Genomic DNA, 26,896 nt, shown 5'->3' with positions numbered 1-26,896 from the left:
TGAGCCCACCCTGGTCAGATGGGGAGACCTGCTGCTGTCCCTGGAGGCAATGAGGGGAGGAATCCAAGGCACAGAGCCAGTGGTGGTGGGACTTTCAGCTTCCCCAAACTCAACATCATGCAGAGGGGAGATGGTGCAGCTAGTTTCTAGCCCTGCTTTCACTCTCTCTAAGAAGCCTGGCCTCCAGACTTTGGAGAAAGTCGTAGTGGCCTCCAGATCATTGTAACATTCTGTAAAATGGAACACTTGATCATAACATGCAAGTATAAGAAGAGCACAACTTTGGCAACTAAGCTATCAGCAAACAGACCCGTTCACCGGTCTTTCAACAAAAAGGAGAAGCTATGCTTGGGGGGTAGAGGAGGAGAGCAGGATTGGAGAACCACTGATTTGAAATATGCATTGCGCTGTGGGGGCACTAAGAAGCCAGAAGCCTCCCTTCTCTGATATGGGTGCAAAAGATGCAAACTTTACAGACCATGCTCCCTGTCAGCATTTATATCCCCAGAGACAACACAACCCAGAGCAGTGTAATGTCTGTACGCAGTAGGAACAAGCTTTGCCTAGTATTTAGGAAAGGCATCAATTTCCTTATGTACCACTGCTCTACTGGCACCACCATTCCCCTTAACAGAACCGTTCCAGCTTTTCACAGGCTCCCTTACCTGCAGGTCTGTAGTCTTTTACAATACCAGGATAAGCGGAGGAGCAGCTTCTTTAAAAGGAGAACCAAATAACAAAATTACTGACTCCGCTCTTAGAGCCATGGACATTCTCTAGGGTCATAAGCAAATACACTGGAAGTGGGTCTTGAAGAGTTTAGTAAGCTTAAGTCAGCAGATGAGATTGTTTTGAAGAAAATAAACATCTAGAAATATTTTCAATTGCAACATCCCCTTTTAAAAGAAGGATGGCACAGGACTTGCTTTCCTGGATCATGCCATTATTTGCCTAGTCAAATACTTCACTTTGCAACACCAATTACTCCCTAATCCCCAGGGAAACAAATAGAGAATACAGAATGTTTGGGAGAAGAGTTTTTCCCCTCAACTCTTCACGCATCAGTTACAGTAAAAACTTACAGAGCATACTTCAAAGCACAAATTAAACTCTGCAATTGTACAAATTAAACTGTGCAATTGTACATATATAAGGAAATCCCTTGGCAAACACCTAGCACTTTATTCCTATTAAGCCCTGACATCAGTTGTATGCTTTGACAATGCATTCCACAGGCTGGTTTTGGAAAAAGAAAAACAAAAAGAAGAAAGCCTTCACTTTACAGCAAGAAAGACTTTGAACAGTACGTATGGCAGTAGGATGAGAAAAGAAGATGTGGGCAGCTAACCCTTTCAAAAGTAATTACCAAGTGAAAAGTAATTTAAATTTTAACAATATTTTGTTGCTGCATTCCTAAGCTTTCGGATTCCTTTCAAGCTGTAACAGTCCATTTCAATGCTTAGCAGCAAACTCCACTATACAGCAATAGTATAAAATTGATGAGATTACAAGCTAGTGCTGTAGAAATGCCTAAGTCCTCTAATTAAGGCTGGAGTCCCAAAGATTAAATAGCATGGAGACAGAACAAAAGATAAAGCTTTTCTTAGTTTATAAACTGCAAATGGAATAGGAGGGGGATAAAGTAATTTGGTCAAAAACAAAGAAGGTCCATGCAAGACCAAGAAGAGAATAAAAGTGTCCAAAAGTGATAAATTATATCATGCATTTATAGTCCCTCTCTGAGAAAGAAACAAAATAGACTCATCTTTGGGCAGCGTTTTGCAGTAGTGAAATCACAATCTTTGAGTGCAGAGTAAACATGGGATAGCAGTTTACAGCTATATTGTGCAATTCTAATTACCTAGAGCCACTAAAACAGCTAAAGAATACTATAGGAAGTTGGTATATCAGCTTGGTAACATTACATCCTGACCACTTAACACTTCCCAAATTTGCATCAGATATCATCTGCTGTTATTACCTACTAGGCCACTTTACAGGCCAAAAGGCTTGACCTTTTTCAATTTAAAGATCACTAATAGTTTTGCATTGTTCTTGTAGGTCCCACAAAAATTCAAGCCCTTTAACAATCAATTCACTTTTCTGTGTCACCTTTCACATCCCCTTCCTCAGCAGACCATGATTTCTAAAGGTCCACAGACCAACTACAGGTTAAAAATAAACCTGAGAGATAAATGCTTTACTCCAACTTAGATGATCACATACACTGGCAAGCAAATCAATTTTTATCTGCTAGATCAAATCCAACACAAATTCTCACTAAACAAAAAAAGGCCAGTGGCCTGTTATAGCATTATCATACAAGTGGTGCATGGAAGATACAAGAATATGCTAATTCCCAAAATATCAATCCTTGATAGAGGGGGATCCAAATTCTAATCAAAGACAACTCCCTATAATATAAGGGAAGCTCAGCCCACTCCTAACAATCAAATTCTTAAATGAGTGAGAGCTTCCAGGAGGTGTTAAAAGCTGCTAGTGAGCCATTAACAGAAGTCCTCAGCATCTTTCAAATATTTTAGTGTCTAAAGTTGGTGTATTCAAGTGATGTATGATGAAATGAATGCATTCTTTGCCTACCTAGAATGCATAACAAAGTAACAGAGATCATATGCAGTAATTATTAACATGCTAGCAAGACCTCTCAGTTTGAGTGGAATAGAAAACCTTGACTTTAAATAAAGTGCTGCAAACAAGCAAGAGGAAATAATAGAACCAAACTAGATAAAAATTTTGTGAACAAAACTTCAGTGATAGGAATGTGAGATTTGCATTCACAATATGTGCATCTAAAGTTGTTCTATTTATAAGAGTTTCATTAAAACTATTTTCTGTTTATAAGGAGAAAGGTAGTTTTGGTATCTGTCCACAAGCCTCCTGAGGGGGTTCATTTAGGTTATTTTTACATCACAAGGAGATATGCGTCAGTGAAACACTAACGTTACTTCACACCCTGAGGTGGCACGTTTTTCCTTTTTTAGGTAAAACACATACACTTCCCTGCAAGGAGGGGAACTTGAAAATTGGGCAAACTTACACAATATAGGTTAAACTTCACTCCCTCTTGAGTTTGCAGCTGTATTCTAACCAGTTTTACCTGCACATTCAGTAACTAAAAGATTGTCATTGATAGCAACCTAGGACAGATTGTTTGTGAAACTGTGCCACTGTGGCAGGGGGCAGCAGGCCATACCCCAAACGGCAGTAGGCAAACGTTGGGGGACAGAGTAGTATTTAGGAAAAACTGAGTTCTCTTCAAAACATCCTAGAACACCTAGGTGGCAAGGACTCAGCAGGGACAGATTACTCTGCGTATCGTCCCTTAGGGCTAGCTGAGCTGCCAAACTGAAGCATACCCAGGAAACTGGCGAACTGCGCCAGGACAACACCTGAGCACAGGTCGAGCGGCACAAGAAGGGGTGGATACTGCAGGTACTCAGCCAAAGCTGTAGCCAGGCTACGAACACAGAAGCACAGCTGCTCTGCAGAGCTTTGCTAGCCTCACAGGGCTCCCCTAAACCCAGGGAGGGGATCCTCCTTCCTCTTTCACAGAAGTAGATCAGCATCAGAGCAGAGCTATGAAACCAGCTCTGCCCTGTGCACCACAATGCGGGGCAAACTTTACCTGCAGAGCAGGCCGGGAGCATGCTTCACTGTCGCCACCGAGCCTCCCGGCTTTTATCAGCAGCAATATCAATTAAAGCGCTGTGATGCCAGGTGACAACCCAGAAACACAGCTGATGGGAAAGCCATGGTGCCGGGGCTGACCTGCGCTCCTCGGGCAAGCGGCCGGGGCCTGCGTGCCCACGGCGGAGGAGGGACCGGGGGGCAGCGCCCCGGCCCGCAGACCCTCTCCCCGACGCAGCACGGCCAGGCAGAGACACTGCCGCTGCTTCCCCCGGTGATCGAGGCGCGAACGCGCTGCCCCCGCCAGGCACCGACGCGCACACACGCGGCCGCGGCACCTACCGGGGGCCGTCATGGTCCGGAGCGGCAGGAAGGGGCTGCAGCCCCGTCCCTCACATTGCCGGCGCGGGCGGCAGCGGGCAGCAGAGCGGACTTTCCTCTCGTGGCCACTTCCTCGGCCCGGCCGGGGACTCTGTCCGTCCCTCCGCCCGCTCGCGGCGCCGGCCCCGCCTCCCGTCCCGGGCCACCCCCGGGCCCCGGCGGCTGCCCCGACGCCGCCCGGCCGAGGCGGGCGCTCGGCAGCCGGCGATGCCACCTGCAGAGCCGGCCCCGAGCTGCGCCCGCTCCCACGGCGGCACCAGCCCTTCCGCTTCGGCATAAGGACGCCCGAGTTCAGCTCTCTTCAAACGCGGCGAACTGCCTTCAGGCTACCTGGCGCGATTTTCCTGCTCAAATTAACGGAGTTAAATTTCTCACTCTCTTCTACAGAGTAAAGCCCAAACAGACGAGCCTCAACCCTCCTTATCCTTTCCTGCTCTGCCTAACGCTGCACAATGACCTGAAACTTTTACACTTCCCAGTTTTGCTTTCCAGTACTTTAAAAACTCAGGCACTGACCTGCTGTAGGGCTCAGCTTTCAAAGCAAGCAGTTAGAAGGCTCCCCCATATCTTTTGGAGGACCACCTTGAATTGCTGCAGCTCCTGTTCACTTTCAGCCAAAGCCACTTTAGCTCTGCAGGGCAGATCCCTAGTTGGAGGGGTGGGAAGGCAGGGGCAAAAAAGACTGTTACAGAGAAAAAAGAGCAGGTGAAAAAGAGAAGTTATAAGGGCAGGAAAGATATGGAAGTCAAATCATAAAGTTGAGCCAGGAAAAGGGGAAAACAGAAAAGGGGACCACAGGAGGGAGAACAAGGGATGAACACCTCTTGGTACTCTATGGTACCCGTGGTAACAAGTACCTTGATACAAGGTATCCTGCACTGTATCCATGCTGCCAGGAGACAGGACCTTGTTTTGTTTAGTATCATCTTGTGAGCATGAAAGCAATATGGATTGAAAAAAATGGGAACAGGAATATTTTGGCAGCCAAAGGGAAATATAAGGTCTACACTTTTCAGGCAAAGTTTTCCCTTCTCCAACATCCTCTTGAAAGGATGTGAAACGAGACGGGGATTTGTGCAAAGGTGAGATTGCCAAGGCTTATGGGCAGAGTAAAGCAAGAAGTCAGCATGGAGCAAGCTTGTTTCTGTGCTCCATTGCCACAACTACTGTACTTCACTACAGTAGCGATTTGATTCTGAAAGTGCCTGCACTGATCTATCAATAGAAAGAAGTTGGATCATATTGGGATGAGGTACAGAAGGAGGATGCTAACCCTGTCTTAGTGGATGAAGTGTGCAATTGGACCCTATCCTCTACATAAATAATCTTAGACAAACTGCTTGCTTGTTTGCATCTGGAACACTAAGCTAGCATCACACCTTTGTGTTAGGTATCCTCCTCAAGCACACATTTGCTCCCATTCACTTCTCCCCTTATCATACTTCCTGCTTAGGCCACAGACTGTCACATGCCCACCTGTTTTTCAGTCAGTTTTACATCCCACATTCCATTTGGGAATAGCAGTTCCCTCATATGCAGATAAATGCAGTTATTAACAGAACTGGCTAGTCATCCGAGTTGGCAAACTTCAGTTTTAACTGTCTACTGGGCTGTGCTAAAAGATGCATAGCAGCCAAGAAAAAAGGTCCATGACAGGTTAAGTTAAGAGCAGCGAACCCTAGATTTGAGGCACCAGAAAGTCCTTGGACTCCTATTTCCTGCTAGCAAATTTAATTTGCTGTTTCAGTTACTTTATTTCCTCTTTTCACATAGCTTGAATGAAATGACCGAATGACTAAGTCTTGCTCCTTTGTCCCTTTCAATCAGTCCTTCATAAAAAGAAATTAGCTGGAAGCATGACTCTTTAGTGATTGTCTAAGTATTACCAGTCCTGTTCTCCTTTAGAGAAGGAAAGGCCTTACTTCCCTCTTTGACTCGCATACACAGAAATGAAAATGAATCCACAAATGAAGTGATGTGAACAAGAGACCGAAATTTAAAGAGCTAGTTAATAGCCACAAGAGGATTAAAAAAAAAAAAAAAATCTTATGTCTATATCTTGAAGGTGAAACTAATGATTACCTGAACCCACCTCACGATCTGATGCATGCCCTTCCTCACTTCGGGGGCAGCATACCCCAGCTACTGAACCTGCTGCTGGAGCTCTCCTTAACTCTACCTGCCCATTTCCTGCCTACTGGAACTGCTCTCTGCAGTTGTTGCTGAAGCATTATGAGTGCAGTTTCAAGTTCTTCAAGGAAGTGTTTGCCCCTTGCTTTTTTCCACACCTCACTCTGCAAGTCCCAGCTCTCCAACCCCAGCCACCCAGAAATTTGCCAACCACTGCACTGCACATAAAGCACATCATCCCTGCAACATTAGTCCAAGTGTTGTCTTTAACCTGTTGTTAAAAAGCAGAAAAATCTCTAACCCAGAGTTCAGCTAAGCTAGCATGTTACGTCCTTGACTCAATGGCTCTTTCAAGTCTCAGATGAAAGCACCATTATGCTGTGTTCTCCTCTGTTTGGGAATGTTGATCTCCAGTAAGTCTAACAAGCAACAGCTTAGCAAGGCATTTTAAAAGACGTGCACCAAAATCCAACCTACCACTTCATCTCAAAGGAATACTGGAATCCAGACTAATCAAGTCTGTACACGTACTGACCGAATCTCACAGTTGTCATCAACCCTACGTTAAGGGTTTTCAAGCAGCACTACGCAAAAAAATTCCAACAAAATAGCTTTGTCAAAAAGGCCATTCATGTCAAACTCTGTCAGTTTTGTGAGGAACATACCAATTAATGGCCTTTGCTTAGAGGAAAAAAAAGCACAAAAATATTCAAACAATATAAAACGCTTAGACTTAGTGCTTCATTGGTTTCTTAAGAATTTCCTCCATTGAAATAATCAATTTGGCACTTGTGAATTGGTTTATTTCCCTAGATTTTGTTTTCCTCCATGTAAATGTTTAGCTTTGTTCCAATTTGGAGTTAAAAAAAGAAAACAAAAATAGAAGCCACTGAAAGGAAATTTCATTTTTCAATCAGCTCCAATCACACATTCTATAGATGGCTAAAAAAAGGGTGCTAGAATGAGGAAATGTCACATGTTATGGTAAAATGGAAACACTGTAACACAGCGAAGGTGCAGCAGTGGTTGTAGAATAAGACAAAGGAAACCCACTTCAGTCACGTCCTTAAATTAGGTTTTCATATTTCTCTCCCACTAGCAAGGAGTTTTATTTTGCCTTGGAGAAAAATAAGTTGTTTTATATAAAGAATAAAGCTACAACCATGCTGTCTCCAAATCTTCCTTTATCCTAAGCCTACTAAAAACTTACAAACTATGTGCCACTGCCTGTCTTCCAAAAACTGTTTGCTCCCATAGTTAAAAAAAAAAAAAAGGGATAAAAAACCATTTCCTGGTGATATAGCCTTATGAGAAACTGGATAGGCAGAGAAGAAACTAGGACTTTCTCAGAAAGAATCCTCCTGAAGCTTTACGGTAGAATAAAGAACATCTGGGTGCTGGAGAGATGTACATGCACAGAATCTTATTTGTATTTGCGTGTGGGATAAAAGTTCAGTCAGGCAAAGGGTCTAGCCATATTTTTTGAGTATTATGGAATAATACTTGTATGTGAGGAAAGAGATAAAAGTGAAATGGAAGGATAGCCACATTATTATTTTATTATGGTTGTTCTACATTTCATTTCCTTTGTAAAGCTGTTTGATTTTATCTTTCAATTTCCAGAAAAAAGGTTGGAAACAAAATCATATCTCTGATATTTGTTGAGTACCTCAACCCAAAGCCCATAGGAAACATCTTTAAACTTCCTAAGCCACTAAAGAGAAATGAAAGTGCCTCCTCTAAGGAACTTCAGTAAAATAACTGTCAATGCATGATTTCAAAAACCTTTGCAGCAATCTGAAAACCAGATGACAAATTGGATGCTTTGCACATTAGACGACAAAAAATGCAAGACTCATTTCAAGGCATGAAAGAGGAATTTGAATTTCTTGTGGGTTAGGAAAAAGCAACAGAAATGCCTTATTGCCCTACTGTTGAAGGGTCGAGTCATCTCTCTCCCTGCAACTCTGGGTCTCAGTCCTCATGCACAGACTTAAACTGCACACAGTGTGCCTGCTACTGCATGAAATTTCTTCCTCTTTCCAAAGGAAAAACAATCTAACAACTTATAGAAAAGCCCTGAGCCTTGCTGAGCTACTTGATTATTAGAAAACTGTATGATCTGCATTATCCAGCCTTCCCTCTCTTCCAGTTCTTTGGCATGGTGCAAGAACAACAGAACTCAACGGCCGGGGCAGTAGAGAGTTGAGAGCAGTATCCATGGAGGGCAGCAACATAGACAGTGTGAGCTTTGGACCAGCAGTTCTTGTCCTTCCTTTATGGAGTTATCACCTCTGGTATCACTGGAGCAGCACTACCGCTTCACCTACCTTACAATGTAAGAATTGAGTTACTACTGCCCCGGACTTAAAGAGCAAGTCTGACAATCCACCGTAGAATGCATGTTATCACCTCTAGTTCCTCCATGAGTGACAAACTCTATCCCTTGTGCTTTGAATTCTGTGATTTCTGTCTAGCCTATCCCCATATTTCCTTTGCTGCAGTGACTCAAAGTACATTTGACAGGAAGATACACGTCAGTGCTGTCTTGTTCCTGCTTCTACTAAACAGTCAAGCAGCATGTGCTGACATAAGACACGGTGAGTCCCATCAGATTCAGGTGGGAAGGTGGAGCTGGGGTCAGACTCCCAGGACAGGTGCCAGGATTTGGGGGTGGAGGGTGGGGAGGGGAAACGACACTGTCCAAGATCCCAGCCAAGCACAGCCCCTTCCCTTCACCTGCTCCCCACTCCAGCCAAGTGGTTCTCTGCCTGTCACCTCCCTGAGTCAGCAACACTGGCTAGCTATGCTTTCAGAGCCAGAGTCCAGGATCCCCTGTCAGTTGTGAACCAAATCACTCTCCCTTCCTAACAGAAAGGCACTGAAGTTGAGGTCACTGCTATTGATTCATCAGAAAATAAACAGCATTATTGGTCACACAGCAAGGTTTGTCTCCTGCTCACACCCTTCCTCCTGGCCACGCTCCCCAACCTGCCTGAGGTTTTTACAGCAAAAATGTGCTAACACAGCTTTGGCCCTCACACACAATTTTGGAATAGACACCAACTCTTTGCTCAGACTTAACCAGCTGGATCTAAACAATAAGTAAAGAAAGCACGAGTTCTCAGTGTTATTCAGCTTCCATCGTCAAGAACTTTGGGTTGGTCCCAAGCAGTTGAAGCAGTTGATAAGTTGAAGTCTAAAGCATCCTGGCAAATCCTCCTCCTCCTCTCACACCAAGGAAAAGTTTACATAGACTTGTCTTGGGGAGACAAAAAGAGAGCCCCTCTCATCAAGCCATGTGCACTCCTCAGCCACTGCAGCACAGTCAACTGGAAAACTGCCCCATATACTGATATACTGATCTCAGTATACTGAGATCAGATCTCACAGCTGTTCGCACTGCTGGAGCTATTGTTCAAAACTGCAGTGCACTGATTTGAAGGGCAATTTCACTTGTTTGCTGGATAGGGAGATAGGACTGGCTCTGCTCTGCCTGTCTCTGCCGATGACTTTCAGGGCAGAGACACCTACTTGTCACTGCCACATGCCTGTAAAATGGGAAGCTCTCTTCTTCCCCCGAGTACTGTGAGATTTGATCTACCCTTTCTAAACATGCTGAGATTCTATAAAGGTAGCAAAAAAAAGAAATATGATCTACAAAAATCACACCCCATCTTTCAGCACTGTCCAAATCCTTAGCTTTTCAACCTCGCTTCCTATACTAATGGCTTCTTGTGAAGCCAAACTGAAATCAACAGACATTCCAGAGACTTTAGCAAATAGGAGGGAGGCCAAAGCCCCTTCACATCTTACTATATTAGGCTGGCCTAAGTGAAAGATGTACATAGCTTACAATGAATTAAAAACAAACTGAAGAAAGACAGGTAGTCTTTCATGCTCGATTGCCCATAACTGACTGTATACATCTTAATCTTCCTTCTTCTGGTTTGCAGCAACGTTTGAACATAGTTATACTTAATGCATTTTTCTCAAGGGTCTGTCTTACCCTGTCCAAAGCAAAGGACTAGCTTGCTCTTTCCAGAACTTCTGCAAACCTAGGCAAGTAGTGCAGCAACATTGCTAGGTACTTTTGAGAGCGATTAAAGAAAGGATCCAGCAAGCGTTTGAGTACCCATGCCACCTCTTCACTTGTTATTGGTCACGAAAAAGTTGGAAGAGCAAAGCTCTCTCATGTGAATGCTCACTCATGAGGTGAAAGATTGCTCTTCCGGGGGTCTTAATGAGAGAGATATGCCAGCCAAGAGGAAGGAATGAAAAGGAACAGAAACAGAGAAACAGACAGAAGCAAGCAGTGGCAAAAGTCAGTCAAACTTGGTTTGATGTAGCAGACCCCACTACTCCCACTAGGGTCTCCCACTACTGCCTTGGGAAATCCAGAACAAAATATGAGCTTTCTTTGTATGGTACCGCTCTACCTTGTCATCTGGAGAGTTATAGGCACAACCCAGGGGAGCACACCTGGATAGTTACATCTCTGAACAGAAGCACTCATCTAGCATGCGTGAACAGACCTAAATAGTAAAGGCCTGCAAGGAGAGGGAGATGCTTACTAACCAGGATGAGAAGCAAAGTGAGCCTGTGAAGCAAGTGTATTCTAAGCACAGCCAGTAATGCATTTCCCCAATTTCTCACAGCAGCAAAGGCTGCATCTCTTCATTTCTGCCTGAGACAACAAGGCACAGAACTTGTGCTGAGCTTTGCAGGTGAAGCTTGTGGCTACCTCTTACTGCTCAAAATAAATGGAAGCTATAAGAGCTCAGAGATATACTGGTTCCTGGGAGCAGTTGCCTTTCTGCAGCACAGACCTCAGTTATTCTAGGCACAATAGCTGCAGACCAGACGTGGGCGCCTGAGAACAGAGTATTCTCCCTGACAAAAATCAAAGATTGCACAAGCGCTGCAGGGTCTGAGAGTGCACATATTCAACAAGCCCTCAGTTGAGCACCCCTTCTCTACACCACAGGCAACAGCATCTTTACAGGATAACAGAAGCTCACATAAAAGTCAACCACTGCACGAGCTGCTTTTTTTCCCAGCACTGCAAAAGTGGCGTCTTCCCCAGACACCACAGATGTCTCTTGCTGGGCACACTACCTGCCCAAGCACACGTTCAAAAAGTACTACCTACTTGCATGCAAGAGGCACAGGACCACATGTAACTGGGCACAGCAGCATCTGGAGACAGCTAAGAGCAAAGGAATAGAGGAACATCAAGAGTACAATAGTACCCACCGACTGCTGCTTCTTTATCTCTAGCAGCTCTAACGCAGAACTTTCAGAACAGTGCTCTTTCTCATCTCCCTTTGTCCTTAGGAGGTTTTGCTGTATGCTCTATTGAAGGGGAGGGAGGGGGAAGAGAAGGAAGGGGTGGGGGGAAGCCCCATTACAAAGGTAAAGGGAACAGAGCGCTACGTTTATTAACGTATACCTTAAACAAAAGGGAAAGAACTTCAGTGAAGGAGAGATGACTAATTTAAAGTCATATTGTTAGACAGCAGCTGAATGAAATCTCTTCCTTGTCAGGGCCCTGAGTGCACTAACAGGCTTTAATTGCCCTGATCAGCCTCACCGGGGACTTCCACCCCTCACCCTGCTCATATGCCATGGAGCTCCATTTAAGCTCAGGCCTGAGCTTTCTGTGCTTGCTTACCTGACCTATTTTGCAGCTGTACCTGTTTCAAGTCCTGCCTCCAATCCTACTTCCTGGACTCTCCTTGAACTTATGCTGCAGGTAGCCTTATTCCCAGTCATTTCTCTAGCCCCATCTTGTAGATGGTGCACATTGTAGCTTTTGCTCCAGATCTGCTTCTGGCCCTACCTCCCTTTGCTCCTGAAGGGATTCCTTGGCGAAGTCCTAGACTTCATTCGCTGCCCACCTTGCTTGGGACTGACGGTGGATCCTGTTGCCAGCACCCTGCTCTGTTCAGATTCTGTGGTAGTGGGCCCTGTTGGTGAGGGCTCTGTCTGCACCAGGGTCTCCCTCAGCTCCTGGTTTATCCTCCTTTGTGGAGTGGCTCTGCTCTTTTTTCTCTGTGATGCTCCCCTTGAAGTGAACTATAACCAGAAGCAGACTCACACGTGGGAGAGGGGGAAAGGAAGGGAATGGGTTTAAGTTAACTGAAATATTCCCTCTTCCAGGGTCACACGCACACTCCAAGTTCCTTTGTCAGACTTGTCCTGGGTTCCCATGCCTTCTTCCTCTCTGCTGCAGACCTCTGATAGAATCTGGCTTCTGGAACAGTTCAACCAGCACACAGCCTACTCCCTGCTGTCCTCCTTAGGATCTTGTCTGGCAGGTCATTCCCTGCTCTCTTCTTTCTCCAAGGTCTCATAGCCCTGCTGACTGCAAGAGAGAAAACGGACACTGTTCTGGCTAAAGGTGAACCCTTATCTCTGAGGGCTCTAACTCACAGGTCCAAGTCAATCACCATCTGTAGAGTCCTTCTTGTCTTGTTCCTCCTACCCAGCCAAAATTACTGCCTGTCTTGCTGCCTTTACGTACAGGCATCGCTCTGAACACCTGATAGCAGAAAGTCAGCTCCATCTGCCTTCCTAGCCCCTCAGCCTAAGCCTGCTTTTGCACCGCAAACAGCACCCCGCTCCTGCCTGTGACCCACGCAGGGCCTGAGCACCAGCCCCGAGCCCTGAGCGGGGCCTTCCCAAAGCTCCTCGCGCCCAGGGCACGGCCACAGCGGGCAGATCCCTCCTTTGCAGAGCTTCTGCGAGCCCTTCCCGCGCACCCCCGCAAGCAAATCTCTCCTCCGGGCTCTCGCCAGCGCGCATCGACGTCTGCGCGCCCCCAGGCTCACCGGAGCGGCCCTCCCCTCGCCCGCCTCTCCGGCTACGTTCCGTCCCCCCCACCCCCGCATATCGCTCCCGAGCCGCTCCTCTCGCAGCCTGCCCTCCCCCGGGGCGGGCCCAGCGCTCCCGACAGTCCCGCCAAGATGGCGCCGGAACTTCACCGCCCTTCCGAGGGTGGGGGGAGGAGGGAGAGGCGGTGCGCGCGCCTGCGCGGGCGGGCTGGTGGATGTACGTACGTACGTACGTGCGCGCGTGCGCGCTGGCGGCACGTGGCGGCGGTGCAGCATGGCGGCGTGGCGCGCGGTGCCCAGTGACCTGTTCCCCTTCGTGCTCGCCTTCCTGCGCGAGAACCGCTTCGAGGGGGCGGCGCGCGCCTTCGCCAGGGAGGCGGGAGTGGTGAGCGGCGCGCGGGCTGCCGGCCGTTGCGGCCGTTGGGGCGGCGGCCGGGCCGGGCCCCGGCGCGGGCTGCGCGGCCTGGGCGGCGGCGGCGGCGGCGCCGGCGGGGGGCGCGCCCTGAGGACAGGGGCCGCTCGGGAGGCGGCGGGGACCTCGGCGGACCGCGGCGCCGCCGAGCCGCGACCGGCTGAGACGCGGGTATCCAGCGGCGCCGTGCCCCGGTTTGCTTCTTGGCTTTTAATGTGAGCGTGTTGGTTGCACAACCGGTGCGCTCTCCTGGCTGAGTTTGCTGTAGGAGGCAGCTGTTCGTCCGCAAGCGGGTCGCAAGCGGTTCAGGAGTTACCCTGCGGTGTTCTCCGTCAGAGCGCTAACAGTCGACAAACTTTCTGTTTGTATTCCTACAGAAAGACCAGGATCCCAATGCTGCCTCTCTCTTAGACGTCTTTAGTTACTGGCTGAAGTAAGTTTGCTGCCTCCTGAAAGATTTGCTGAAGGGTGCTTTGCTTATCTACCCTGGGGACACACGGCTTGCAAAACTGAGCTTTCTTCGGCACTGATCTGCAGTCTTGCTGATAGCTTGTTTGGAGAAAAAGCTTTTAAGCCTGTGGATTAAGTGCTTCAGTGAAAAGTCATGTATGCGGTGATGCTGTTGTAGATGCAACTTGGATGGTGGTGATGGTACAGGGCAATCATAACATCAAAAAATAGTGGCTAAGACTAGTGTATGGGTTTTAATATTTGAATAGTAACTTTTATAGCAGTTTTTGTTCTTTTAGACCCGTCAGTAGCCTTAGGTTTGGTGCTGTAACAAAGAATAAAATAGAATGCTGGAGAAGTGATTGTTCCCGAGGATAACATTTTACTTTCTCAAGGCTGGGAGGACATAAAGTCAGCAGAAACTTTCTTTGGAGCCAAGTCTTTCTCTTTGTAGGTCTCCTGCTGCCAAAAAGAGAAAAAGTGTTCCCAATGGATCTCGTGCAAAGAGGAAATCTTCCTCAAGCAGTGATGACAGCTCCAGTGAGGAAGATGAAACACCCCCAGCCAAGAAACCAGGTAAGATTTGTAAAAGTTCTTAGGGCAGATGTGCATTATGTTCGAAAATTTCTTCGTGATGTGGATATAGAGCTCAGTTTCTGCTCATCTGAAGTCTTTAAGTTGCTGTCAAGGATTGGCTTTATATTGAGTGATCTTGGTTTTGGTAGATCTTCTGCCCATGACTCCCATCTGCTTTTGTAGCCTGTGTTCCTCCTCCTTGAGGGTGATTTCTCCGTCCAGTTGTAATTGAAGTAGATGGAGTTTTGAATCTGCTAGAAGCCTTTAATGATTTGATTTGTCTCTGTTGACTCAGGCTGGTGGAGGCATTAGGCTGTAATGAATTCTGAAGGTGCTACTGAAGTAGCAAGTTCATTATATTATCTATATTGCGATTCTGCTGTCTAAATACTTACTGTTGTGATATCCAGGCAGAGCTACTCTCATCCACTTCAGTGCTTTCAAAGTCTTGTTGATTTAAATATTGAGTGAAATTGTTTGAATGCATATAAATTGGGCTAATACTTGGAGAAGGAGGTACTCCGTGATTTTTTCTTCCTTCTGTTTCCCTGGGACTCTCAGTTCCTGTGGAATCCTTAAAGAATAGCTCCTTGTCCTACTGTTGTAGGACAACTGATTCAGGGTATATTCAGGGTACATGTGCTTGCGCGTTTCTTAAAATACACGTAATTTGACAAAACTTATACTTGACTTGGCGTTATCAGGCTTCTTTGTGTATTGATGGGCATCGTGACCTATTTGAGGCAGGACACTTGTGGAAGAGAGACTTCAGAGAAATGGCAAGCACTGTTAATCAGTTGCAGGCTTACTCTGCTGCTTGTGTGAGGTTCCTACCCTCCTTTCTCAAGCCTGTGTCCTAGTGCTGTCTAGAGATAAGTCCCTCCGCTGCATGTTGGCAGGTGGTGAGCTGTGTTTCCCCTTTTTTAATCTGGAATTGCTTTTATGCCCTGCTTGAACCACTGCGTACTCAACTTGACGTGCATCTAGCAGCAGATTTGTGGGAAAAGAGTAGTAGACAGGAAGAGGGAGACACCCAGAAATAAAACCGGTCTTTAATTCAACCTAACCTGAAGGTGAATTTGAACTGAGGCCTGGTTTTGCTTTGAAAAGGGAGGTCAGAAATATACTTTGAGGTGAAATGATTTATTAATGATGTGCAGCAAAAGAAGCAGTCAGTAACCAGAAAGGAGTAGACTTGGCTAAAACAAGTTAAGCAATGAGTCTGGAAGCTCAAAACAGCATTGCGCTGGTTCTCTTTGGAAGTCTGCACTTGTTAGGCAGTTTTTTTAAGCTGAAAACTGTGCAGGCCCAGTTAATCTCCTCTCAGTTTGTGGGGACACTCTGTACATGGGGTGAAGGTTTTGGTGATAACGTCTGCACTTAAACATACGTGTGACAAGGACTGAATGAAGCTGGAATTTTTTTATTCCTTTTGGAGTCTTCTGTCACACTCCGCTTGAGAAGCTAAGGCCTGAACTTCAGCTGTGATTTAATAACCTTCATTTATCTTTTTGCCCTGACACACAGTAGTCCAGGATATATGTATATGAAAGTTGTGAATTCACTTATCAGTGTGTGCTGTCCCTTATTTGCAGCTAAAATAACAGCTGTGCCCAAGGTGAAAGCATCTCCACCAGCCAAGAAGGCAGAGAGCAGCAGTGAGGACTCCAGCGATGATTCAGACTCTGAGGAGGAAAAGAAGCCAGAGAAGGTCAGCTTTTCTTTCCAGCCTCTTTCACGCAAGTTTGACAGTGATGGATAAAAGTAAATTTGACCAGTAGAATTCTCCCTGAAATTGGGCCCACTTTTCCTGAACTGTGAAATACCTAGACTAGTGCAGGTACCATCTAATAAGACAGTTCTGTACTGCACAGTCTGCCATTTGCAGTGGTCCCAGTGAAAGGTTCATGTCATGTCCAGCACCCGTTTTCTGTTTCACATCCAAAAGCTCCTTGCTTTTGTCCTAAGACTGCCATTGCTTGCTTTCACTGCAGAGAAGAAGATTTATTTACAATTGCTGAAATAAATTTGAGCACTCTTGAGAAATGAGGGAGCAAGAGGGACGTCAATGTATACTTGAAGAGACAAACCAGAGTTGTTCAATTACTATTTTGAGCCTTCAAATTAATTCCAGAGGAAAGAGAACACAATACCAGTCCAGAGCTACCTCATTTTGAGGAGGCAGAACTGGGAACTGAAGTGCAAGGGAGGTCCCCCGTGGGCTTCTGAGAGGTTTCCCTGGACAAAATTATTGTCCTGAGAATTTTAGGCCTTAACTTTTAGGCAGAGTAAAATTTCCAAGTAAAAGCAGCAACATCTGTGAAAGATAGCTTTGTACTCCCTGTGTGTGTGTCACACTTATTAGCCTCTTTCCTGGCTACAAGGGTTGATCGGTTTTCCCTCTTTTTGTTTAGAAAGTAACAAAACCAGCAGCGAAGCCAGCTGGAACCAAAATCCAGCCTCAGAAGAAAGCAGAGAGCTCCAGCTCTGACTCGAGCAGCTCAGATGAGTCAGCAGCACCAAAGAAACAGCCACCAAAACCGATGACACCTAAATCAGGTACTACTTTATTGTGAATCATGAGTCAGAGCGCATAAACAAAAAAGCCAGGGGAAGAGTGGTGGGGGCTGTACCTATAGGCCAAGACGTGTATTAGTTTAACAGTTTGAAAATCTACCGTCACAGCCATTCATACTCCAGTCCAGCCTGCTCCTGACATGGATTATGTGTAGAACTGATTGCAGGTGAAACATCTGGTTCCAAGTGCTACGTTTTTTGCAGGAGTAGCTGCATTCAGCAGCCCCTAACTGCATAAGCTGCGCTTTTGCCAGTGTCTTCCACTCGAAGAGCAGCACTGGGCTGCAGCAAGTTAAAAACAATAAAAACAGCCTCTGGTCCTAGAGCTTCTGATTGACTGGAATAGACGGTTTTCTGAAAACCTTCTCTAAACTTGCAGTAGGATAAAACAGCAGCCTCACAGTACGGCCTTAATCTCCCCTGTTAGCTTCCCATGGTTCTTTCCCCTCTCTGATACTTTATGTTGAATGGAATTACCCATCACCTCCCACGGCATATTTTCTGGTATTTCTTTTGCCTTATCTTAAAAGGAAGTAAAGCTGCCCAGGTGACTACCAAGCTGATTAACGGAAAAGCAGCAAGCAGTAGCAGCAGTAGTGAAGATTCTGATGAGGAAAAGGCTGCCCCAAAGAAGGTATGTGAGACAACGAAAGACTTCATGAAGACTGTAGAAATCTGGTCAGTGGGTGTACCTCTGCTTTGCAGAGACTGTGAAATGTGTACACCAGTGCATGGACTGCCCAGAAGCTGAGTGCAGCCTTTATGGCTCTCCTACTGACTTTTTGTTTTTGCATGGTGGGATTATGTGTCTTCTCTCCATGTGCTGACTTTCTTTCCTAATGCCTATTTACCCCTTCCGCTGCTCCTACCTGAAAAATCTTCTTTATCTTAACAATGTTTTAGTCTCCCTTATGGATTCACTTTTGTGCGACTCCTCTTAGCTATTTGTAACTTTGGATTTTCTATTATAGAGCATTAAAAATGTTTTCTGCAACACAGAAAATTCCCAGATATGTTTAATCAAGTGCCAGTTGCAACCCTTTCACAGCCATTTCAGTCAGTCAGTGTTCTGTGCCGTTTTTTCGTGGTCAGAGGGGCTCCCAAGTAGAGATTCATGAAGGAGAAGATAACAGCACAGGGGCCAGAAAAATCACGATGCTTGTGTGTGTCCTGGAATTTGCTGATTTTCAGTAATCTTTATTCCTTTATTTTCAAACTCTGCTCTCTGACAAGTAGGCATAGACTTCAAAAGGGAAATCTACACAAATCTTGGGCAGACAGTTGGATGTGGAATTTCATTTTTTTACGTGTATTTCTTTCCTTCTTGCAATAAGGCTGTTCCCAAGAAATCGCCTGTACTCAAACCTACAGCCACTCAAGCATGTCCAGGCAAAACCAAACCTGCCGAGGAAAGTTCCAGTAGTGAGGACTCTTCTGACAGCTCAGAGGATGAAAAGCCAGCTGCAAAACAAAAGCCAAAGTCTGGCAAGTATTACATTCCATTGTTACTGTGTGGCAGGATACTTTCTGCTAACCCTGCTGTCCCGGGAGAAGCGTATGCTGGCTGCGGACAAGTTTTGCTCCACACAAGGCTCCAAATGGTGCCTTGTGCCAAACGTGGTAGAACTATAGCAGCTTAATTCCATGAACACTGATGAGACTAAACTTAAAATTCAGCCCCTCTTGGCAAAGGATGGAGAGAGGGAGATTCTGACTTACCCTGCTTGCTTTGCTACCGATCTTTTATTCAACTAGCTTTTAAGGACATTCCTCTTGCAAGTTTTCTATTTGTCAGGATTTGGGAAGTAATTTGTCTCTGGTTTAATCCGTCTGTGGTTACAAGATTTTATGCGTCTTTCTCTGAAGTATCCAGAGCTGCTCAATCTCAGTTCAGCTGATGGGCTAGATGAACCTCTGTTCAGTATAGTATGGTCTGAGTGGGGAGTCTGGCACTGAAACTCAGTTGAAGGCAGTAAATGAGAAGCAGCAACAATAGAAATATCTATTTCTTCTGAAACAGTGTGGCAGCACAAGCTCTCATTCTTCCAAAGTGCAGAGAGAACTTCCTCAGAGATGGTTGGATCGGCTGAGCCCAGAAAAGGGGAACACGTTAGGAGCAGGGGGTAGCAGTGGAGTGGGTGTAACCTTTCAAATTATAAGCCAGCGTCTTTAATTGTAGCTGCAGAAGGGGAATAAATTGAACCAAATAGCAGAAGTGCTTTATTCTTACTGAAATAAAGATCTCAAATGTGCTACTTGTGCTATTATGCTGACACCTGAATGCTGTGTTACGACTGAACCTCTGTCTTTCTCTCTCTTTATAGGTCCATACAGCGCTGTGCCACCTCCTCAAGCTACACAGCAAAAGAAAGGCCTTGCCAAGGCTCCTGCAAAAAAGGCTGAGAGTAGTGACTCCTCAGACAGCAGTGATGAGGCAGAGCAGGTGCCCACAAAGGGAGGAGCAGGTGTGTTGTGAGGAGAGGAGGCTGCAAAGGAAGCACTGCATGGTGCAGTCAGTATTTGGCTATCTCTTGGTTTCCTTGGGAAAAAAAAAAAGTATGACTTTGGCCTATGTTGACATTTGCTTCTCTGGAAGTTTCTGAGTAATATGAAACTGTCCCAAAGAGAACACTGTATTCTAGTTTCAAATTGTATGCAGAATGGATAAGTTTACATGCACTGGTTTGAAAAGTCATTGGGATTTACTTTAGTAGGAGTGAAACAGGCCCATTACTACAGTTGGCCAGGTCCTTGCTTGGCTTCTGATGTGCTGGCTGAATGACTAGTGCACTGAATAGGGAGCTTTTTCACGTCTGGAAAAATTTGGATCTTAGGACAAAGGATTGCTGTGAATGTGGCCCGTTAATTTTAAATTTGCTTTTGTAGGCAAAGCAGTGGTGGCTAAAACAATTCCTGGTCCCAAAAACAAAGCTGTGACTGCCAAGAAGGCCGAATCCAGTTCGGACAGTGACTCAGGTAATTCAGGAAATAAGGACTTGATTTCTGTCAATGTTCTTGTTGACCGAGTCGTTCTGTAGTGGCCTATTTGCTGAGATCCCTAGATTATGAACTTGAAAGCTTCAGTCTCCATAAGAAACAAATTGTGAACTAGGAGAGCAGCAGCTTGAAATTGTACACTAGGAGAAGAGCAGCTTGCTCTGCAGAATGGAGTCTGGCCATGGGACTCAGTTGAGACCATTGACAAGAACAAAAAGGTCTGTGTGTTGCAGGCTGGAAAGGGTATGGCATCATGCATAAGAAGTTTCTCCAGGAAAGTTAGCAGTTACACTTTTTGAGGATCTAAGCTGCTGTCTAAGCTGTGTTTCCCAAATGAAAAATACTATCACCATACCAAGTTCAAAATAGACTCAAAGAATGCTTCCTCCTAATACGGCCCTAGAAATAGGGGACAGCATACTTTGTATCTTTCGTTGATCGGGTTTATGGTTTCTTGCAGCCCTGAATTTCCTGCACAAGCTCCCTATGTGCTAAATTTCTGTCCCTACACGTTTGAGGGACTTGTGATTTATGTGTCTCCATATCTCTGATGCCACAGCAGAGGCTGTGGGCGACAGCAGCCTGTCTGTCTGCAAACAACTAGCGCTAGAAGGTATGACCCTTCAACAAGTGGCAGGAGTTCTGAGTGTTCCCTGGTTTCATTGCCTAATTTCTCAGAAACAGACAAAGTTTTGATTACACTTCTTAGGAAGATATTCAGAAATACTGGAATAGATCAGGCTTAGCATTCCAAATTACTGTGACGTGATATACAAAGGGCATATCTGTATGTAGAAATCTCCAGTCCTGTCCTCAGACTGCTGCTAAATGTATCTGACGTAAGAAATAGAAAGCTAAAACGAGAAAGTCTCCTCGCTTTTCCCCCCTTCATCAGTTTTGTCTCCTAGTTTCTTGTCCGTTCTCTGATCTTTATCACATAACTTTTTTCTCATGTTTTTTCTTTATTATTGGTGACACCTGCATTCTTTTTCTTCCAATTCCTTATTTTCTGCCTCTTCTATCATTCTCCAAACATTTGTCCTCCGTTTGTGCATGCAGTAATGAACTTATTCCTGCTTATTTCCTCATCTCCCAGCAAAGATGAAATGTGGAAATATGAATGCTGTCCCCTGACCATTCAGGGAGGTTTCATCAAACTCTTCTTGTTGCCATCTCTCTAGTGGTTCAGCCTTTGACCAAAACCCATTTTGATTTTCTTTTCCTGTGTGTTGTGAACATGTTAACTTATCTTCCTTGATTGGGTTGCCTAAAGTAAAAGTTTTTGGATAACTTTGATAACTTGCACCAGAAGCTTATTAACTTAAGGAGCATCCTTCTTTTGCTTAGATTCTAGCTCTGAGGAAGACAAGAAGGTAGAGAGTAAGCTCCCTGCTAAGCAGCCTCTGATAAAGAATCCTTCCAAACCAGCAAAGGTAGCTGCCAAGCCTGCACAAGCAAAGAAAGACTCCAGCTCCTCCTCGGACAGCTCAGGTATTGGGATAGGAGAAAATGAGAATTACTGCTTGTGCTTGTCTAGCATGTTTCTAGCCCAGGGCATTGAGGGTGCAGCTGAACAGAGTATAATTATTGCAGTGCTGTTCCAAGCAGCTAATGGTGCATCAACACTGATCTGCATGCTAGCTTCATGTTGAAGAAATTGGGCTTAGCCTTGACTGTGCTTTGCCATTCACTTCTAGATTCTGACAGCTCTGAAAATAAGGCCCCTGTGAAGCCCGCAACTAAAGCAGCACCCCCTGCAACTAAGAAGTCACAATCTACCTCAAAGAAAGCACAAAATAGCTCTGATTCAGATAGTAGCTCCAGCAGCTCTGAGGATGAGAAGAAGAAGAAGGCCACTCCAGCTAAATTAACTGGCAGAGCAGGCAAGCCGATGCCCAAGTCTTGCACCCCAGCTCCCAAAGCGAGCTCGTCAGACTCTGATAGCTCAAGCAGCGAGGAAGAGAAGAAGCCAACAGTGAAACCAGTCAGCAAATCTGCAGGGACCACAAAAGCAACTGTGGGGAAGAAGGTGGCTGCTGCTAACAGTAGTAGCAGCTCATCTGATAGCTCCAGTGAAGCAGATGAGAAGCCCAAAAAGGCAGGGAAAGGGGCACAGAACAGTTCTCAGACCACTGCTTCCACAGAGAAATCAAAAGCTTCATCCACATCAGCAACAAATAATCTGAAGTCTAAACCAGCTGGTGGCAGCAGTAGCAGCAGTGAAAGCAGCTCTGAAGGAGAGACGGGAAAAGCAAATGGAGGTACTACCTACAGGTTGGGAAGTGGGTCTGTCAGGCAGTGTGTAACTGAGCTGAAACATGGATGGGAAACTTAAATGATATTCAGTGAAATCTGTATGTGCTACTAGCTTATACCGTCTGGTGCAGTACAGCTGTGGGATAGGTGTTAGTGGAATAAGTCTGCCTTTTTTCTTTCTGCGGTAATGCAGGAACTGATTCTTACCGCTGTATCTCAGCACTGGGTTTGCATTATGGGACAGCAATGCCATTACCTTTCCCAACATGGTAGTTACTCCCATTGAAGTTTTACTGATGTACTTCTAACAGGCATGATCAAGAAGAAACGGAAGAGGGAAGATGTCCAGGAGCCGGAAACACCAGACAGTAAAAAGGCTAAGATCAAAGCCAAAACACCACACACGTTTCCCAAGGTGAAACAGGTGAGTGAGGGTAGACCATGCTGACTGGTAGAGGGGCATCTTTGCCTACTGAACTAGTACTTTGTGTTGTTTTTCTTTGGGATTGAGCCTGCAGGAATTGTTTGTATTTTTGCCTCCTCCTCAGCCACTTCAAGAACTCTTTCCACAGAACCCTAGAAAATGCGTATATATGTGCGTAATATTATTCTGGCAAAGGTTAATTGGATATACTTGCCTAGGAGCATCCCTGTGCTGCTTGATCTGCAGAAGGGAAAGGGTTAGGAGTCTTAGAAATGATCAAGGATTGAGATTACCTGCACAGGTGTCCATATTTGCAGGGTTAGGAGGGAAGGTGGTTGTCACTAAAAGACCACGTGCCTGTATTCACTTACTGTATCTAGTTTTCTTTCTCTTCATAGCCAGCTTCTCCATTCCGACGAGTAAGAGAAGAAGAGATTGAGCTGGATGCCCGCGTTGCTGACAACTCGTTTGATGCAAAGGTAGGCCTAGGTAGTGCCAGAGTAATAACACTTACCTGGCCCCTGCAAATACAGGTCATCAGAGTGGCCTTGGTATGTTGGTGGGTAGTCCACTGGTGGGAATTTCTTCCACCAGGAGTTGCTGTTAGGAATGCATCAGCAGTGGTAGGAGATAAACGGGTGGTGCTGTAAGCCCCAGCCTTCCTCTCATGGGATTTGCTTGAGGGTCAAGTACAAAGCATTGTCTTTACTCTCTTGGGTGCTGACCTGAACCTCTTTTCTCCTCTCCCTCTTTGTGCCTCACAGAGAGGAGCTGCTGGTGACTGGGGTGAGAAGGCTAACAATATCCTGAAATTCACCAAAGGCAAATCTTTTCGCCATGAGAAGACGAAGAAAAAACGAGGCAGCTACCGTGGGGGCACTATATCAACTCAAGTCAACTCCATCAAGTTTGAAAGTGACTGAGAATGTCTCCTTGGGAATTCATAAACCGTCCGTTCACCAGAGTCGCTTGGATGGGCATTTGAACGTTATGGGCATCAATCCTGTCTGGAATGTTATCTCCCCCAGCCCCGTGTGGGGCAGGCAGCTCCAACATGGGGATATGGAAGAATGGTTGGACATTTCCCCCATTTATTTCTGGCTAATTCTGGTTTAGATCCCTAATAGGAAACCATCCGAGAACTGGTGTTTTTGGACACTACTCGGGTGACCTCCAAGATTTAAATTATGTACAGTCTTATTTTAAAAGGCTGGCAGTGAAATTTCATTTCAGATTTCTATCGAGTAAAGGAAAGAGAACTTATTTTCTGTAGCATAACTTCTCATTTCTTTTTCAGCTCGTTTAGCTTCAGATTCCTGTGAATTTGCAAGCACGGTAACTTGCCTTTGGCTAGTTACAATAAGAGCAACAACTCCCTTGAGCCCTCTGGCTGTAAACCCCACACCCATTTCACATTTGTAGTTCACAGTTGCAATATGACAGGGTTCCTCTTTTCTATTTCCTCTTTTTATGGTTTTATCTTGCAGTAAATTCACACCTTCCTCTTCCTTCTGTTCCTGTTGAGGCTACTAAGTAGAGTAGTTAGAGAAGCAGAGCATTCACACACCAGGATAGTCAAGGAATCATATTGCTTGGGGTTGCAAGTTGGTGGCTATTGTCAGAAAGGCCAAGTTCTGTAGTGCGGTGGCACTTTTGATAAGGTTTTTATTGTGAACGTGGCCAGGGCAGGGAGATGCACAGGAACTCCTGACTGTATGGAGGTTCTGACATTCGAAGAAGGGTCTTTGGCCCAGTGGAAATGCTTAAAGAGGCAAAGGAGATGGTCTTTTTTTCTACCTGGCTCTGCTTTTTGTTGTCTTCGTTTCAGAGGCTTTGACTGCATTGCAGTGCTGCGCCTTGTTCTCTCTAAGCATATAACGTGTCAGCATATGCTTTTCTCCAGCAATATGCAGTGCAGCTCATGAAGAGCTGAGATGAATGTAACATTGATGCCTTAAATTTCTTCCCCTGGCTGGATAACTTGCTCTTTTTGAGCTGTTTTCTATCTGTAAAGTCCCTGTGAAGAAGTAAAATATTAGTTTCCTGTAGCACTGTGGTAAGTAAAGCCTGCTGTAAGGTTTGAAGCATTAGCTTAAAGCACAAGTTCTGTATCGGGAACGGGATCTCAAGTTCAGCAACTTGCAGCCTAAGCTGAGCTTTCATGGGCGACGGAGGTAGTCTAATGCCTTGCTGCTCTTGAAGGGAGGTCTTGCCCTTCCTCCAGTTGCTTGACCTTGCCTCTTTGCTATTTCTGGTGCAACTCAAATCTGGTAGAAAAATTGTTCCCCCACCACTTTTTTTTTTCTTCCTGTTAGCTGAGTTATTAAGTTAAAGATATTTATGGAGTAGTCTGAGCCCACAGCCAATATGAATTCAACAATGGTAGTGGGTATTTAGGAAAAGGGGTAGTAATGGGCTGTTAGATCTGCTCACCCCATCTCATGAAACCGTCAGCCACAAAGAGGGGTTATGCAGGGTCCGATTTCCATGTTTCCATTTGCTCCCAGCAGGATGACACAGAAACGAGCCTTGTTGTTACAGGAAGCCTCATATGTATGCAAAGCAATGTCAAGATAATTAATTGAGAGTTGGATGAGACTGATGAGCCGCCCCCATGCACGTTAGCTGCAACTTGTTTCGCTGAGCACTTTTCAGCACTTCCGCTCAGGCTTGCACAATCAGTTGGATTCTATGCAGCCATGCAGAGGGCCCCAGGAGACCATAGTTATCACAAAGACTTCAAGGTTAGAGGCCAAAGCAGGGTGAGAAGAAAATATTTTCAGCCTCCAGTGGGGATTAGAACAGAATCTTCATTGTGATTTGCCATTTGCCCTCTTCTGTCCTCCTTATTGGGAACTTTAAATTTGGAATTGTCAAGGTTAAACTTTTTAAAAAGTTTTATGTTTTTGGGGTATTTTATGTGTGAGCACACAAGTGTCTCAGAAAATAAAGGTAGCTGCCTTTGTAATCTGTGTGAATTTGACAGTTATAAGGCATGGAATAAGAGGGTGGGAGAAGGGAGGGTATCACTGTAAAGAGCAATGTGTTGCTGTGTCTGAAGGTGTACCAGTAAGTCTGTATCTGTCTACAACTGATTCTTATCCCTGCAGTTGTATGCTCATATGGATGTAATGGGCCATCAAAAGCAAAAGGTGCCTGGGCAGCCAGAAGCCAAGTGACTCTGAGAGAATTGGAGAACGTGGTCGTAGAAGAATATTTACTTTTACCAGGACAAACTGAGTTTTCTTGAGTCTCTTCATGCCAGAAGAATATGTAGTTCTTCTCCAGTATTACTGCCAAATTAGCTTTATGGTATCTGGCATGATAACTTGCATAGCACCAGCCTATGCAGTAAAAAACAATAGACATAACTGAAAATTCTGTATGTATCTGGTTAAAGTAATTTCTGTGTGTCCTTCGATTCCTCCCTGCTCTGCAACCATGTTTGCAGGATGAAGAAACCTGCTAATACTTTGGGCCTGATGGAGGTCCTGCATACCTTAATGTTCATTTTTTCCAGTGTACTACACCTCTAGAGAGAGGTTTGGGTGAACAGAATTGTCAGGGCAATTGGGGCATCAGTCATTCCATAGCTAAGGCCATCTGCCTCTGGAGCCATGGTCTTCCACCTCTAATGTGATGTTGTAGCAGACTGGTCTAACGCTGTCTGAAGTCTCAGCAGCCCATTCAAAGAAGAGTGCATTAGTCTCGCTGGAGATCGGTACCTGATGGAACAAGTGCAATAAGTGCTGGGGGAAGGAAATGCTTTGTGAGACTGTTGTCAAAGCTACATGCTCTACAGCCTACTTTCTGCTCCTAGAGAAAAGCTGCTCCCTTTGCATGTATTTTGCAGCTGCTGGGCAGACTTGCCTACAACTCAGTGCTCTGCTGATGTCTTAGTGAAAATGAGACATCTCTTGGAGCATTTAGGCCTAGTTTCCATGTGCATCATTAGTATAATTTCAGCTTCAGTGGAGCTGTGGTTAATTTTGGAACGGGACTAACAGGATGTCCCTCTCTGGGGAATGCACCTGTATGGGTGCCCTGGTGCAATGTCCTACCTCCCTAATTCCCTGTGTGCCATCGTTTCCATTTTGCTACCTTGAGAAACGTACGCAGGCTGAGAGCAGGACAGTTCCCTGTCCCCTTCCTCTCATGGACCCGGAGAGGGCATCCAGTTCCTGTGGGTCTCTGAGCAGGGACCAGCTC

General features: G+C 45.5%; 2 protein-coding genes across 5 annotated transcripts in view; one reads left to right on the top strand and one right to left on the bottom strand.

Moving 5' to 3' along the window:
* PIK3AP1 (phosphoinositide-3-kinase adaptor protein 1) overlaps positions 1-4,151 on the bottom strand; it is a 52,336-nt gene extending 48,185 nt beyond the window's left edge. Inside the window, exons 1-2 of one of the 4 annotated variants that reach the window (XM_068950322.1) lie at positions 3,991-4,144; positions 666-715 (exon numbers count right to left, since the gene is read on the bottom strand). Coding sequence is in view for 2 of the 4 variants with exons in the window: in XM_068950318.1 (XP_068806419.1) it covers positions 3,991-4,003 (13 nt within the window). In the remaining 2 variants the exon portion in view is untranslated. Of the gene's footprint in view, positions 1-665; positions 716-3,990 lie in introns of all 4 variants that reach the window. The other 3 variants (XM_068950318.1, XM_068950320.1, XM_068950321.1) reach the window with 3 other exon arrangements.
* A 9,046-nt stretch (positions 4,152-13,197) lies between these two features.
* On the top strand, positions 13,198-23,950 carry NOLC1 (nucleolar and coiled-body phosphoprotein 1). Its single transcript, XM_068950317.1, has 14 exons — positions 13,198-13,380; positions 13,785-13,840; positions 14,312-14,433; positions 16,029-16,144; positions 16,848-16,992; positions 17,541-17,644; positions 18,345-18,495; positions 19,335-19,475; positions 19,897-19,986; positions 21,355-21,498; positions 21,705-22,268; positions 22,575-22,687; positions 23,086-23,166; positions 23,452-23,950. Exons 1-14 carry the CDS (start codon positions 13,270-13,272, stop codon positions 23,608-23,610), a joined length of 2,097 nt encoding a protein of 698 aa, XP_068806418.1. The 5' UTR covers positions 13,198-13,269; the 3' UTR covers positions 23,611-23,950.
* Positions 23,951-26,896: the final 2,946 nt, after the last annotated feature.

This window comes from Struthio camelus, chromosome 7, assembly GCF_040807025.1.
Source record: "Struthio camelus isolate bStrCam1 chromosome 7, bStrCam1.hap1, whole genome shotgun sequence".
Taxonomy (NCBI): Eukaryota; Metazoa; Chordata; class Aves; order Struthioniformes; family Struthionidae; genus Struthio; species Struthio camelus.
This window is presented reverse-complemented; position numbering and strand designations above follow the sequence as displayed.